Source organism: Tachypleus tridentatus, chromosome 12 (genome assembly GCF_004210375.1).
Source record: "Tachypleus tridentatus isolate NWPU-2018 chromosome 12, ASM421037v1, whole genome shotgun sequence".
Classification (NCBI taxonomy): domain Eukaryota; kingdom Metazoa; phylum Arthropoda; class Merostomata; order Xiphosura; family Limulidae; genus Tachypleus; species Tachypleus tridentatus.
This window is the reverse complement of record NC_134836.1, coordinates 47,019,349-47,032,493: the sequence shown is the minus strand read 5'-3', so window position 1 is coordinate 47,032,493 and position 13,145 is coordinate 47,019,349. Positions and strand designations below refer to the sequence as shown.

General features: G+C 31.9%; 1 protein-coding gene across 1 annotated transcript; it reads left to right on the top strand.

Moving 5' to 3' along the window:
- Positions 1-1,106: 1,106 nt before the first annotated feature.
- LOC143233202 (uncharacterized) lies at positions 1,107-12,173 on the top strand. The gene is made up of 2 exons (XM_076469175.1): positions 1,107-1,275; positions 8,658-12,173. Exon 2 carries the CDS (start codon positions 9,176-9,178, stop codon positions 11,333-11,335), a length of 2,160 nt encoding a protein of 719 aa, XP_076325290.1. The 5' UTR covers positions 1,107-1,275; positions 8,658-9,175; the 3' UTR covers positions 11,336-12,173.
- Positions 12,174-13,145: the final 972 nt, after the last annotated feature.

Here is a 13,145-nt window from a genome sequence, read left to right as displayed (position 1 = left end):
CTGCGCAATATAAAGAAATGAGATTTCACAACCCATTATAAAATCTTAATATAATTGGCAAAGCAACTTTTTATGTAGTAAAATATTTTTTCTGACTATTTTTATAATATATGAAATAAAATATGTTTTAACTTACCGTGACATAATATTAAATCAGGAAAAATCGATGCGATATTTCACATCTTGTTTGAGAAGGAACCAATATATAGAAATATTTTCTGAGTGGCATTACTTTCAAGTTGTGTTAAATCTATGTGACTAAGCCTTTTAATTGTATTTACCCTAATATTAGATAATATCATCATGTTTGTGACACAATTATCATTGCAAAAGTTGTTTTTTAGTTTTATTCTATTAGAATAGAAATTATTACTAACTGTTACAAACCACCCATATCAGCCGTCTTGAAGATACATTTTTACTTCAAGTAAATATCTCGTCATCAGGAATTATAAGAACTTGTATTAAGTTTGTTTTATAAAAAATAAGTTTTATAACTATTAATTATTTTTACTACTTACACTTACAAGCTCTACTTTAAGAATCCATCAGAATTTCAGTTCCTCCTCTCTTAGACGATACATATCAACTAATAAGCTCTTGTTCCGGTTACATACAACTTGGAAATATGTTCTAATCGTATAGTTTGTTGTATAAAACAAACTATCTCTTAAATTACTGTGAATGTACTTATTCATTAATTTGATAATTTAAATAATGCCCGTAAAAAAGACACATATGGGAAGAAAAAATAAGTTTACTGCGTTTTCAATGAAATTAAATGAAAACTAAAAGAACAAAAAAGTAGTAAGGAAGATAAATCATAATTACATTTTTCTCCAAAAGATTAATAGCCCCAATCTAAGCCACAATGTATTTTCACTGAACAACGAACCACGCTATGTTTTACCGATAAAGAACTTGTTTGCAGATACATTGTTTTTAACGTATTTATGTGATGCCATATCTAATGGTTCTATAGATGACGTTTTCCTTATTTGTTTTCTTAATCTCAGGAAGAGAGAACATTTATGAAGATGAGCTCGTGGAAATTCATCTCGTGTCTGCTAAACATGCGCCAACTCAACAGTTCCTGTAGTTTTGAAATGACGCAGCGCAATGGAAAGACGAGTCAAAGGATTCTTCGTGGAGTTACCTACTAGTCGCCGGAACTAAGAGCTTCAGTACTGTTCCATAACAAATGCTAACTCCAAACGTCTAAAATGGCTGCTCATTAGAAGGCGCTCTTATGAAGGCTCTATTAGTGTGTCTAAGGTAGACGTGTTTTCTTTCCTACTCTTAACAGTTACTTTAAATAATAATACGTTTTATAAAGTTAAATATGAATCGTGTTTTAGTGAAAGGTATTGTAACAGCTATGAACCCGTGTTTGATAAAACCTATACTGAACAGATAGATTTAATTGGACGGAGACAGTATATTGTTGTAGCAAAAAATATATTTATTTTCTTCACTTTATCTCTTAATGTTTAGATAATAACCTCAATATTTATGTAGAATGATTATTTTATTCTGTGGGATATTTTAAACTAATTTAAAATATTATTAGTAAATAGCTTTGGAACCAAAGGGATATGAGCAATATTTAGAAGTATATATTTCTTAACTCAGGTTAATTTCAGTTTTCATCTTAGTACACACGTGTAGTAAAAACAACATCTCGTGGTATAGATTTTTGTGAAAGCAAAAGCATGATTTGGGAAAAATATGCTGGTATTAAACGCGTTGTACAGTGACTTAAAATACTGGAAGACCTTCAAATATGGCAGGAATTTATCATTATACCGTAGATTCTAAAACAAAAAGTAACGCCATATCCAGAAGTAAGCGATGTTTTAATAACGTCATAGATTTTTATTCATATGGGTGTTTATTAACCTAGGTTCTTATTAACATTTACGACAATGTAATCTTATAAACTGTGCTTTTTACTACAGCTTTACAGTTACGCACAGACTGTTTTTACTACCAATTTCAAATTATTTGTGGGTGTTTGTGTGTTTTTCTTATAGCAAAGCCACATCGGGCTATCTGCTGAGCCCACCGAGGGGAATCGAATCCCTGATTTTAGCGTTGTAAATCCGTAGACTTACCGCTGTACTAGCGGGGGGTAATTATTTTTTTGAAAAATATTCAACTGAGAGAAATATATATATGTAAAAATATATACATTTCTACTTTATTCTACAAATGTATATTGTTGTTGTTTTTTTGTAAATCTCACGTAGACATATATAGTATAATTTAACTCACCAAATAGGTTGATCAAAATTACCTATTCCTCTACTATTGCAGTTTCTTATCGTTACACTTAATGTTACGCATTCACAAAGTCAGGTATACGAGATTATGTGGTTTATTATAAGTGTTTTTAAACACGCAGGAGAATGCGACAAAAGAAACATATGCATGACCTAAAACCTACCAATTTTTCTGATTTTAAAAATTCTTCTGAAAGGTTTGGATAGATAAATATCACAGGAAAAAATATCTAATATAATATTAATATTTTAATGATAAACATAAATATTTATAGTTCAAAACCAGTAAAGTGAAATATACCTATTTCATCATCAGATAAGTTGCCAAGAGCTCAACATTAAAATTACGTATTCGCTGATAATTTAATCTGTTCGATGAACCAGATCAATGCGCATACGTAACGATTACAAAAGCTATATCATCGCATTATTTCTCTGGCAGTTCAAATAAAAAACGCAAATATCTTTTATCAGATTTTAGTTTGAATGTTATGTGAATGCTACGGGGTTTTTTAAGAACATAAGAATATATTAATGTCTATTATCGTGTGTTCATGTCTAATCTTTTTTATGTATGTGTATATGTGATTTTGCTTAGTTAACTTCATTAAAATGTAATTATTATCACTAATATATGTATATATATATATATGGCGAACGTGGTTTCTGTTCAACCGTTCGTCTGTCTCTCGTTTAAAAAGTTGGGCACGCAGTCAAAGCGTAGCATCCACTTTTGAAATAGCATATGAAAAAGCATGAATAATGTTGATGTCACATTTTATTTTACAAGCAAGTTGTTCTTCACTAAATTATTAAAAATTAGTTATACCATCTTTCACATTTCAAACTGTGACGTAACTTAAACAATAATAATGTATATTTACCGTGAACTATTGTTAAGCGTCTTTTAACATGGCTGAAATTCTCAACAATTACTTTTCGAAGTGGGCGATATATGTAGTTCAGAACTTTCGTTTTGAGTGAAACCAAGAGATCAACACAAGTAACCTTTCCTCGTCACTGGGGACGGGTACTTTTACTAGTATTGATGATTCGAATGTTAATGTGCTTTGTCTTCAGAAAAGTCCTGAGAAAGACTATGCTGGGGCTATATGATGTTAACTTGTATTCGTGCAAGTACAACAAAGACAGGAACAAAACACATTTAGGATTTGATTTTTCCCGTACTTGTACTTAAGTAATGAAACAATTTACTGGTAATTTTGAATTAAAAACTTCGTATATGTATATTTATATGAGAGATTCGATACTTCGATATCAAAGATTAATTTACATTAAGATCTGAATTTAAATTAATCTTTAAGTATAATATCGAACAAAATCCGGAATTCTCCAGCTTTAGTGAGATGAAGAAGACGATTCAAAAAGTACATTAGTTAAAATGGCCATATAATGTTTAAGATTCTGTAATCTGTAATATAAGTAAATAATTCTGAATATAAAAACGTCATTTCCTTTAATTGCAAAACTTTTGCAACACAAATATTAAAATACATATAAATAATAAATATCCTGCATCCATATGTTTTTCAGCGGTTCTATATAAAATCCTGAAAGGGGAACTTAAGTGATATTCTTAACTCATTTAACATCTTTATAATAAAGAACATTTTTATACAATAGTTCGATCGAATCCTTATAAAATTTTACGTTATTTGATAATGTTTAGAGCTATGTGCTTCATATTTTTGTATTAAATATTCTAGGAATCAATATCATTTGCCGATTCCTATATCGACTTCGCTCCCTAATGTGGCTGAGCGGTAAGTCTGCGGACTTACAACGCTAAAATCCGGGTTTCGATAGCTTTGGTAGGCAGAACACAGATAGCCCATTGAGTGGCTTTGTGCTTAATTCAAAACAACCACAACCTACATCGACTTTCCTTTCTGTGTTCCTTAAAAGTTATGTTCACCTAATTCCCTGCGAGTTTAAACCAAATTACCTAAATTCTATTAGTTTCATAATTTTTATGTTTTAATACGATGTTGTGTCAGCTTCAATAAAGATAGACGTTATGATATTTAACATTAATAATTGTTATTAGATGTAGAGAATCGTTAAGACTTGTTTAAGATCCCTTAAAATGACAGTAATTTTTTCTATGGCTGAATATTTTATCTTGTGAAAAATGCCTTTGCTGAAAGTTGTGGAAAAAATTAAATAAAAATATAAATCGTTACAAGTAGTGTACGTATTTAAAAAAAATTACTCAAAATGTGGAAGAAATCATGAGCAATATGTTGTTTTTTGAATTAGGCACAAAGCTATACAATAGGTTATCTGTGCTCTGCCAACCACGGGTATCGAAACCTGGTTTTTAGCATTGTAAATCCGCAGATATACCGCTGAGCCACTGGGGGGCCATGAAAATCGAACTCATATCAAAAATTAAAAAAGTAGAAATGGTACATTTAATTAATTAATTAACTAAAATTCTGAAATAAACAAATTAATTTTATTAAAACTAAGACGTTGAATTCTTTTACAAAAAACACACAAATTAAAAAGATATTAATCAGAAATATTAGTTTCATTATTTTTAGTAGACTAAAAAGGTAGAAATCGTTTCAGCTCTATTTAGTTCTCAACCTGTTTGTTTTAGAATTTCGCGCACAGCTACACCAGGTCTATCTGCGCTTGCCGTTCCTAATTTAGCAGTGTAAGACTAGAGGGAATGCAGCTAGTCATTACTGCCAACTCCTGGACCACTCTTTCACCAACGAATAGTGGGACTAACCGTCACATTATAATGCCCAACAGCTGAAAGTGCGCGCGTGTTCGGTGTGACAGGAATTCGAATCCGCGATCCTTGTATTACCAGTCGATCGCCCTAACCATCCAGCCATACCAGGATTCCAGAACCTGTTTGGATATAAAATATTCAGTGAGCTTGATATTTCAGGTTGCTTTTTTAATTAAGCCCAAAGCTACACAATGGGCTACCTGTGCTCTGCCCACTAAGAATATCGAAACCCAGTTTTTTTTTTTGCGTTGTGAGTCTACAGACATGCTGCTGTGCCACTATGGGGGGCTAATATTTCACTCGTATTTGGTTTTCGCAGTTTTCACTTTAAACCAGAATCTTCTAAAAATTAAAACTTTAATTTTAATTTCTGCAAAGATAGAATTCAATGCACTAAACCAAAACTGTTTTGTTCTTTATGAGATTAGCCTTCTGCTGGCACAGGGGTAAGTCTTCTGAGTTAAAACACTAAAATCAGGGGTTCAGTTCCCCTCGGTGGGCTCAGCAGATTGCCCGATGTAGCTTTGCTACAAGAAACACATACACACACACTTTATGAGATTAAGCCCCTTTGACTAGTGATATTTAAAGAGTATTCGATTGATCTAAACATGTTGGTTCATTAATCCACTACAAAAACGAAAGAGTAACTATTGACTCAGTTTTAATTATACGTGCTGCTTATTAGGAAAAATAAATAAAATCGGCACTATATATCTTTCTTTGTGAAACAAGAGGTCTGTATTAGACAACACCATCCAACATCTTAAGTCGATAAGTTCTCCTTCTGTGACTTGTAGTTTCACGTTGGATGAAGATGGACGAGATTTTCATCGTTACAACAACGTAAAGACTACGATACCTAAATCAACAGGAACAAGTGTCTAGCCACATCACTAGCTCTTCTCTTGACGACAAGACTAGTTATAAGACTATTATATGTACTCCATGCGTATTCAAAGTGAAGTGTAGTATTGTAGCCACAGCACATTCTATACAACTTGAAGCTTCATAAGAGTCTTATATTTTATTTCTTCCTAAAACTTCAAAGACCATAAAATTCAATTGCTTTTAAACATTATCGTAGTTTCTCGAGTTTTTGTTTTGTTTAAAGTTAAACACAAAGTTACACAATGGGTTGTCTGTGCTCTGCTCATCAGGGGTATCGAAACCCGGATTTAAGCGTTGTACGTCTGCTGAGGGCTTCGAGAGTTGAAATAATACAAATATTTTATTTTATATTTTCAGCACAGAACAAGACAACTAAGTGTTATTTTAAGCACATAAAAAGTTTCTTTGTTATATCATGAGCGGTACTTGAAATTCATTCGTTTATCGTTTCTAATATAACAAATATTTTAAAAGCAAGTAAAATCATCCTATTGTTACATTAAAAGAATATTGTTTTCTTTAATTACAATAAATGAAAATAAACTGTAATACAGTTGTAAATTTTATGCAGAAATTTGTCTGTTTGCTAGCTACTGTTGGTCCCTTTTGAATATTATAATGTTTAAAAACCAGAAAATATGAACTTTCAAGTTTAAAACTAACGTACTCAAAAAAATATATACATACATATGTTAAATAAACCACAAAATCTTAACAACAGATATACACGAACAGAAAGGATACCGTGAGCATTGCATATCCAAACCTTAGATGAAATGTGGTTGGATTTAATGGGAATAAAACATAAGGTAGGTCATTGTGTAATGTATCTTGTAACACCCAAGTTACTTTAGGATTATCCCATATCTCCAGTTTAGCCTTAATTTTACCTTCCTCACATACTTAAAAAGAAAACAGAAAGAAAATGTGGGTGCTTAAGTCCACAAGACCCAATTTTCACTCAAAATACTGCGCCTATCCAGGAGCAACAACGTCATTGATTCATTTGATGGAAAACAAAGTTTAACTTACCTTGGAAAACAAAGCTTTATTATTAGAACCTAAATCAATAAGATAATCAGGTCTTTCTGCCCCACATTAAACTCGATATTTCTTCAAATCGACACATTCCTATGAATAACCCTCAGACCTAAAGACATTTTCCTTTCAATTTTAAGCCCAAAGGTCGTATATAAACGTACATGTGGTACCTGTAAAGCCACCTACTTAAGCAGTACTTCTAGCCATTTATAAATTCGATCTTTCAAACACATGGGAGTTTCTAATAAAAGTAGAATTAAGCTTTAGATTCTTCCTAACTCTCATATATATTTTCCTGACGAAATGGCATCGCATCCTGTTTTCTGTTCAATTCTAACCTGTAGTAACGACCACGCACTGATGACGAAACAAAGTCTACCTTTCATGAACGAAACTCCAAGCTTGAACAGATATTCCAGCTCTTTCCCTCTTGCTTTATTCAAATCGTTGTCCGTCTCTCACTCTCTCCTTCTTTTTTAAATTAAATATTTTACAATTTTCTCTCACGATTTATTTCATTTTTATATCAGTATTTATACTAACATTATACCTTTCATTACTCACACAGATATCCTGAAGATAACTCTGAAACGCTTATTAAAGATGCCTACAACTGTTGCTGTGACTTTACTATTCATCTCTAGATTAACTCTTTTATCAAATGAATCGATCTGAGTTTTACTTCCGTCGATATCTCAAAATCCAGAACATACTACATAGTGGTCCAACTTCTTGTTTGTGTCCACGTGTTAGATGACTGTTTTGTAGCTGCATTTTTGTTTTGTTTTCTTGTTTTTTTTGGCATATATATATATATACATATTAATTAACTTCTCAGAAATTAAAAATGTTTTACTATATGATAATAATTTAAGAAAACAATTTCGAGAGATCATGAAGTGATTGGGTCTGATTTGTTTTGAATTTCGCGCAAAGCTGCACGAGGGATATCTGTGCTAACCGTCCTTAATTTTGCAGTGTAAGACTAGAGTAAAGGTAGCTAGTCATCACCACCCACCGCCAACTCTTCGGTTACTCTTTTATCAAAGAATAGTGTGATTAACCATCACATTATAACGCCCCCACGGCTGAAAGATCGAGCATGTTTGGTGTTACTAGGATTCGAACCCGCGACCCTCAGATTATAAGTCGAGTGCCTTAATCACCTGGCTAAGCCGGACCTTCATTAAGTGACGGGAAATTAAAAAAAATTGCATGTTTGCAGTTGCTACAGAAGTTAATAGATAAATATTTTATAGTTCTAAGCAAAATTGTACGACATATCTGAACAAAATTAATCCTAAAAGAGGCAAAAACGTTTACCAAAGCCTAAAAGTGAATGCTTAACAGCGCATTTTACTTTACTTAAATAAAAACGAAGTATATTAATAAAAAGAACTGTTAGAGAAATTTAAATGTTTAACAACTAAAACTCGTGCCTGAAAACTGTATTGTCAACCGAATAGCCTTAACAAAGAGATTTGAGTTGTTTTAAGTCTAATCAACCTCTCAACAGTAAATATTTATAAGTATGGTCATAAGTGAATTAAATATTTTAAGCATTCGAGATACGAATAAGTATTAAATATGGTTTATACTAAAAGCATGTATTAAAAATATTAAAAGCAATGCCAAGCGAATCTTACGAAGAGTAAATTCGATTCTGTATTTTTTAGGGTTTTAGGGAAATTGGATCATATGGATTTACATCGGCGACAGAACTCGTCGAAGGACCAGCTTAGAAGCTCAGAAATATGAATCTTTCATACTTTTCAAGCAAAACTGCGCTACAAGGATTGTTGAAAACTGAAAAGTGTTTTAGCTTCGGTACCTCGGAACACTTCAGAGCTGAAGAAGAATATTGGTTATTTCCATCAGTTTATCTTTTAATGTTCATTTATGCTGAAATATAATAATAATTTTTTATAGTAAGTTATCTGACAAAGTATTAAGTACAATGAAAAATGCAGCAAATATTAATAATTTATCAGTAGTGAATATTCAGTAATATTATCTTATACCCGAAACACGTCATATTGGAATATAACGTCACCTTTAAGCGTGAGGTTAATAATTATAAAACAATAGAGTATACTTATTTATTGTTAAAATACAACAACTTAAGTAATATATGTGGACATTGTCTGAGTGATTGACGACTGTTTCAAACATAACCCCTGTGTTGTTCCACATCATGTGGATAGAAATAATGGTTTTCTACTGTGTTGTGGAGTATTTGGAATTTTCAGAAATTCCTTCATGGAACTTGTCATGTTCCAGTGAGTGTCTCTGTTTTTCCTCGAAAAACGAATCCAGTAGACTTTCTTCCAATTGCTGGTGTTTCAACTCAGAAATCACAACCTGGAACACGTCGTGTCCTACAGAATGCCAATGTTACACGTGTGAGTGGCAGACGTTAAAGCCTGACACCATAACAGTTTTTTGTGAGAATTCCTCCCTCTTCTTAATCCCTGCCAATATATCTAGCCATACGGAAGCTTTACTATTAAAACATAACTTTCTGGGACATTCAGAAAACTTGAACATGTTCGACTTAGTTCTTACTCACATACTACTTTTAGATTTAAGTTTCAATCAGTTGAGATCCCTGAAAAACCAGGGAGCTGTTTTAGATAGCATTATTTGTCTAAATCTTAGCCACAATTACCTACTGACTTTGCCAGCAAATAGTTTTCGACCATTTCCAAATTTACAAGTTTTAGACTTAAGCTTCAATCGAATCGCAACAATATTTCCTCTCTCTTTAGAACTCCCCAAATTAAGAAGCCTAGATTTAACAAATAATCGACTTGACACACTGTTCTCACATTATTTTGTGAACTTGCGATCAGTAGAGATCTTACTGCTATCAAATAACCATATCAGCCGTGTATCACAAACAGTTATCCATCACATCGGGCAGATGCAGCTCGTAAATCTCGAAAATAATAGATTAGCAAAACTGGGTAAGTTCGCTTTTCAGCGTGTTCATAAAATCCTGGAACTGCGGCTTTCAGGAAATCTTTTTACAAAAATACCAACAAAGGCTTTGCAACAAATACCTTTCATTAAAGTATTAGACTTCAGTCGTAATCCATTTCGTGTTATATCATCAGAGGCTTTCACTTTGATTAATGTATCCACGATTATTTTAAATGAAAATAAGCACCTATTTTTTATAGAATCGAAAGCATTTGTTAATCTTCCAAAATTGACCCATCTTGATTTATCCAGAAATCCTAAACTTACTTATATTGATACTGATGCATTTAAAAACGTACCCGAACTATCGTTCGCCAATTTTTCTAACAATAAGTTAGAAACTGTATCAGAAAGAATTTTATCAACAATCACCAACAGTTTTTTTCAAGGAAATCCATTCTATTGCGATTGTACAATACGATGGATTCAAGATTCAGTTAAATTAAATGACATTCCTACGATGGCTAAAGAAGCAATTTGTCGTGATGAAAATGGAAAGATTCATTTGCTTAGAACCTTACCTAATTTATCTGACACTTGTCCACCTAGAATCTTACCGCTATTCCCTTTGAACATATCTTGCCTTCCATCAACAGCAGTATCTTTCTTGTGCTCAGCTTCTGGAGTTCCTGTTCCAAATATCCAATGGATCTTGAATAATGGCTACACTCTGAGCAATGGCGAATGTCATAGTCGCTTTTGCGTTCGTGATGGAATTTTATCGATACGTTATCTTCATGGCAAGGACAGTGGGATATATACGTGTCTTGCATTTAATAAAAAAGGAAATGTAACTCGTTACGTTGCGCTTGATGTAAAAGACCCAAACATTCAACTTTTTGCGCTAACGGTTGCTTCACACTTTGTTACGTTGTCCTGGAATACAACAAGTTCAATTAAAGCAGACTTCATACTTCAATATAGGGAAGAAAACAGTGCAAAAATATTAAGTAAATCATTTGAAACTGGTATAACTGCTCAGCATTACACTCTTAGTGGTTTAAAGCCAGGAACACGATACACAATCTGGTTGTGTCTTAAAACAGGCACTTTCATCATTCCTCTTAACTCAGTTCAAGTGATGACAAGAGAGGAAGATTTTTTGTTCCTTTTAGGAATTAGAACCAACTACGTTAGCATCGTATTTGTGTCGGTAGGTGGCATTTTGCTAGTGATGATTTGTGGGTGTTTTTGGATTGCACAGATTGTTAGATGCTGCAAACATCATCAAGAAATGGTGCTTAGCGAATCTTCTTCTCAACGATGCTTCAATAACAGAGAATCCAATGAATCTGATCTTGCTTTTATGACATTTATTAACACAGCGGACGAAATAACGTTAATGGACCAAGATGAAGAAAGTTCACAGTAAAATTTAAATAATTTAAAATATAATTTATTAATTTTTATCTGCATTTAAATTTCAAATAAACAAAATATTCTTCATTCTACTGCACCTTGTGATTTTTACTTTAAACATTGTATAACTTGTACTTTACCCTTAGTTAACCATATGCAAAATAACTTTTATTTAAATCATGACAGTTGTTAGTGCTTTTCGCACATTTATTTTATAAAACGTCATAAAAATATTTACAATAACTAAATTATCGTTCCGTTTGTCGCAATTATGTCAATCTTGCTAAACATATTTTGTTTGAATTCAGTATTTTAAAATTTTCCTTAAGAACCTCTTAAATTGTGCAATGGTTAGAAAAATAATTGTGAATGTTATCAAACAATAACTCTTCCAGTGAAACAAAACTGATATGTATGGCATTTATTTTTATAACGAAATCTAATGACATAACGAGCAAACCACGTTTTCAAAATAGTACGATATGTTCTTTAACTGTTTTCACAAAGTTTTTTTTTTCTCAACTCAGTGTATTCCATAATAATCAGATGCTTTGTTTGTTTGATTGGAATTAAACACAAAGCTACACAATGGGCTATCTGTGCTCTGCCCACCACTGGTATTGAAAATCTGTTTCTAGTGGTACAAGTCTGCAGACATACCGCTATGTCAGTGGTGGGCATAATTACATGCAATATTCATAAATTTACATGACTTAAATATATCAATTAAATATAATTGATTAACTTTTAAGTTACTAAACATCTTTTTCGGAAAATAATGTTTGTTTCTTGTATTTATTAATTACTTTATTTTAAGATCAGAAGAAATCAAAAATACAATTTTGTTCATACCTCGTAAAAACAACTTTTTGTAGCATTTTCTGAATAAAGTCTGTTTCAACATCTGAGGAAAATAGTAAGTATTATTTCTCTTTGAAAGCTGTTTTCTTTTAATGTACAATTGTTTTTTAGAGCATATATGTATTAGTCAGTCAAACCTCAAGATTTTGCAATAAAGACTTAACTAATAACTTCACTGCCACTTTTTAGAATTCCTCTCCCCATACATAAAATAGACATACAGATGTGAACCGTTATATTTTGCCACAATAATAATCTGAATGTGCCTGGACATAGCATCCACAAGATGCCGGAAGATATTTTGATTAATTTTTAATCTATTTGTCAAGCATTATGATTTTCAGTTAAATGTGATATTGGCAGGTGATCAAGTGTTAAATGTGTTGTATAAAGAAAAAAGTTATGTTTCATGGTCTTTGAGTCAGTTTCGAACAATAAAAAACGATGGATTATTTCATTATAAAATATTTTGTTTAGCAGAGTGAAAATATGGCACTCCTTATTAATATTTGGGGTTTTCTTTGTACTTTTAAAAATATTTTAATATATAAGATTATAAGAAGGAAAAACACATTATTACATCCGTTTTTAGGAATAAATATTCGAAACACATGATAAAGACGAAAATTAATAAGACAATCTAATCATTAAAAATAAGCAAGAAAAAGTTACACAGACAAGTATACTCTCATACGTCAAACGTTTTTCTGAAACCATATAGAACATATGTAAATAGCATAAATTCAGAACAGTATTTAAAATCCAAAATAAATTAATATCATAATTAATAAAAATAAACCATTTAAAGGATAATGGAAATCAAAATCGTCATTTACAGCATTTCTTGTGAATGTAGACTCTATACATTGGAGAACACAAAGACTAACCAAAAAATAGAACTCGAAAACATAATAAATACACAACACTATATAAATTTGTCTATCTGAGTTGGCCAGAGCAGA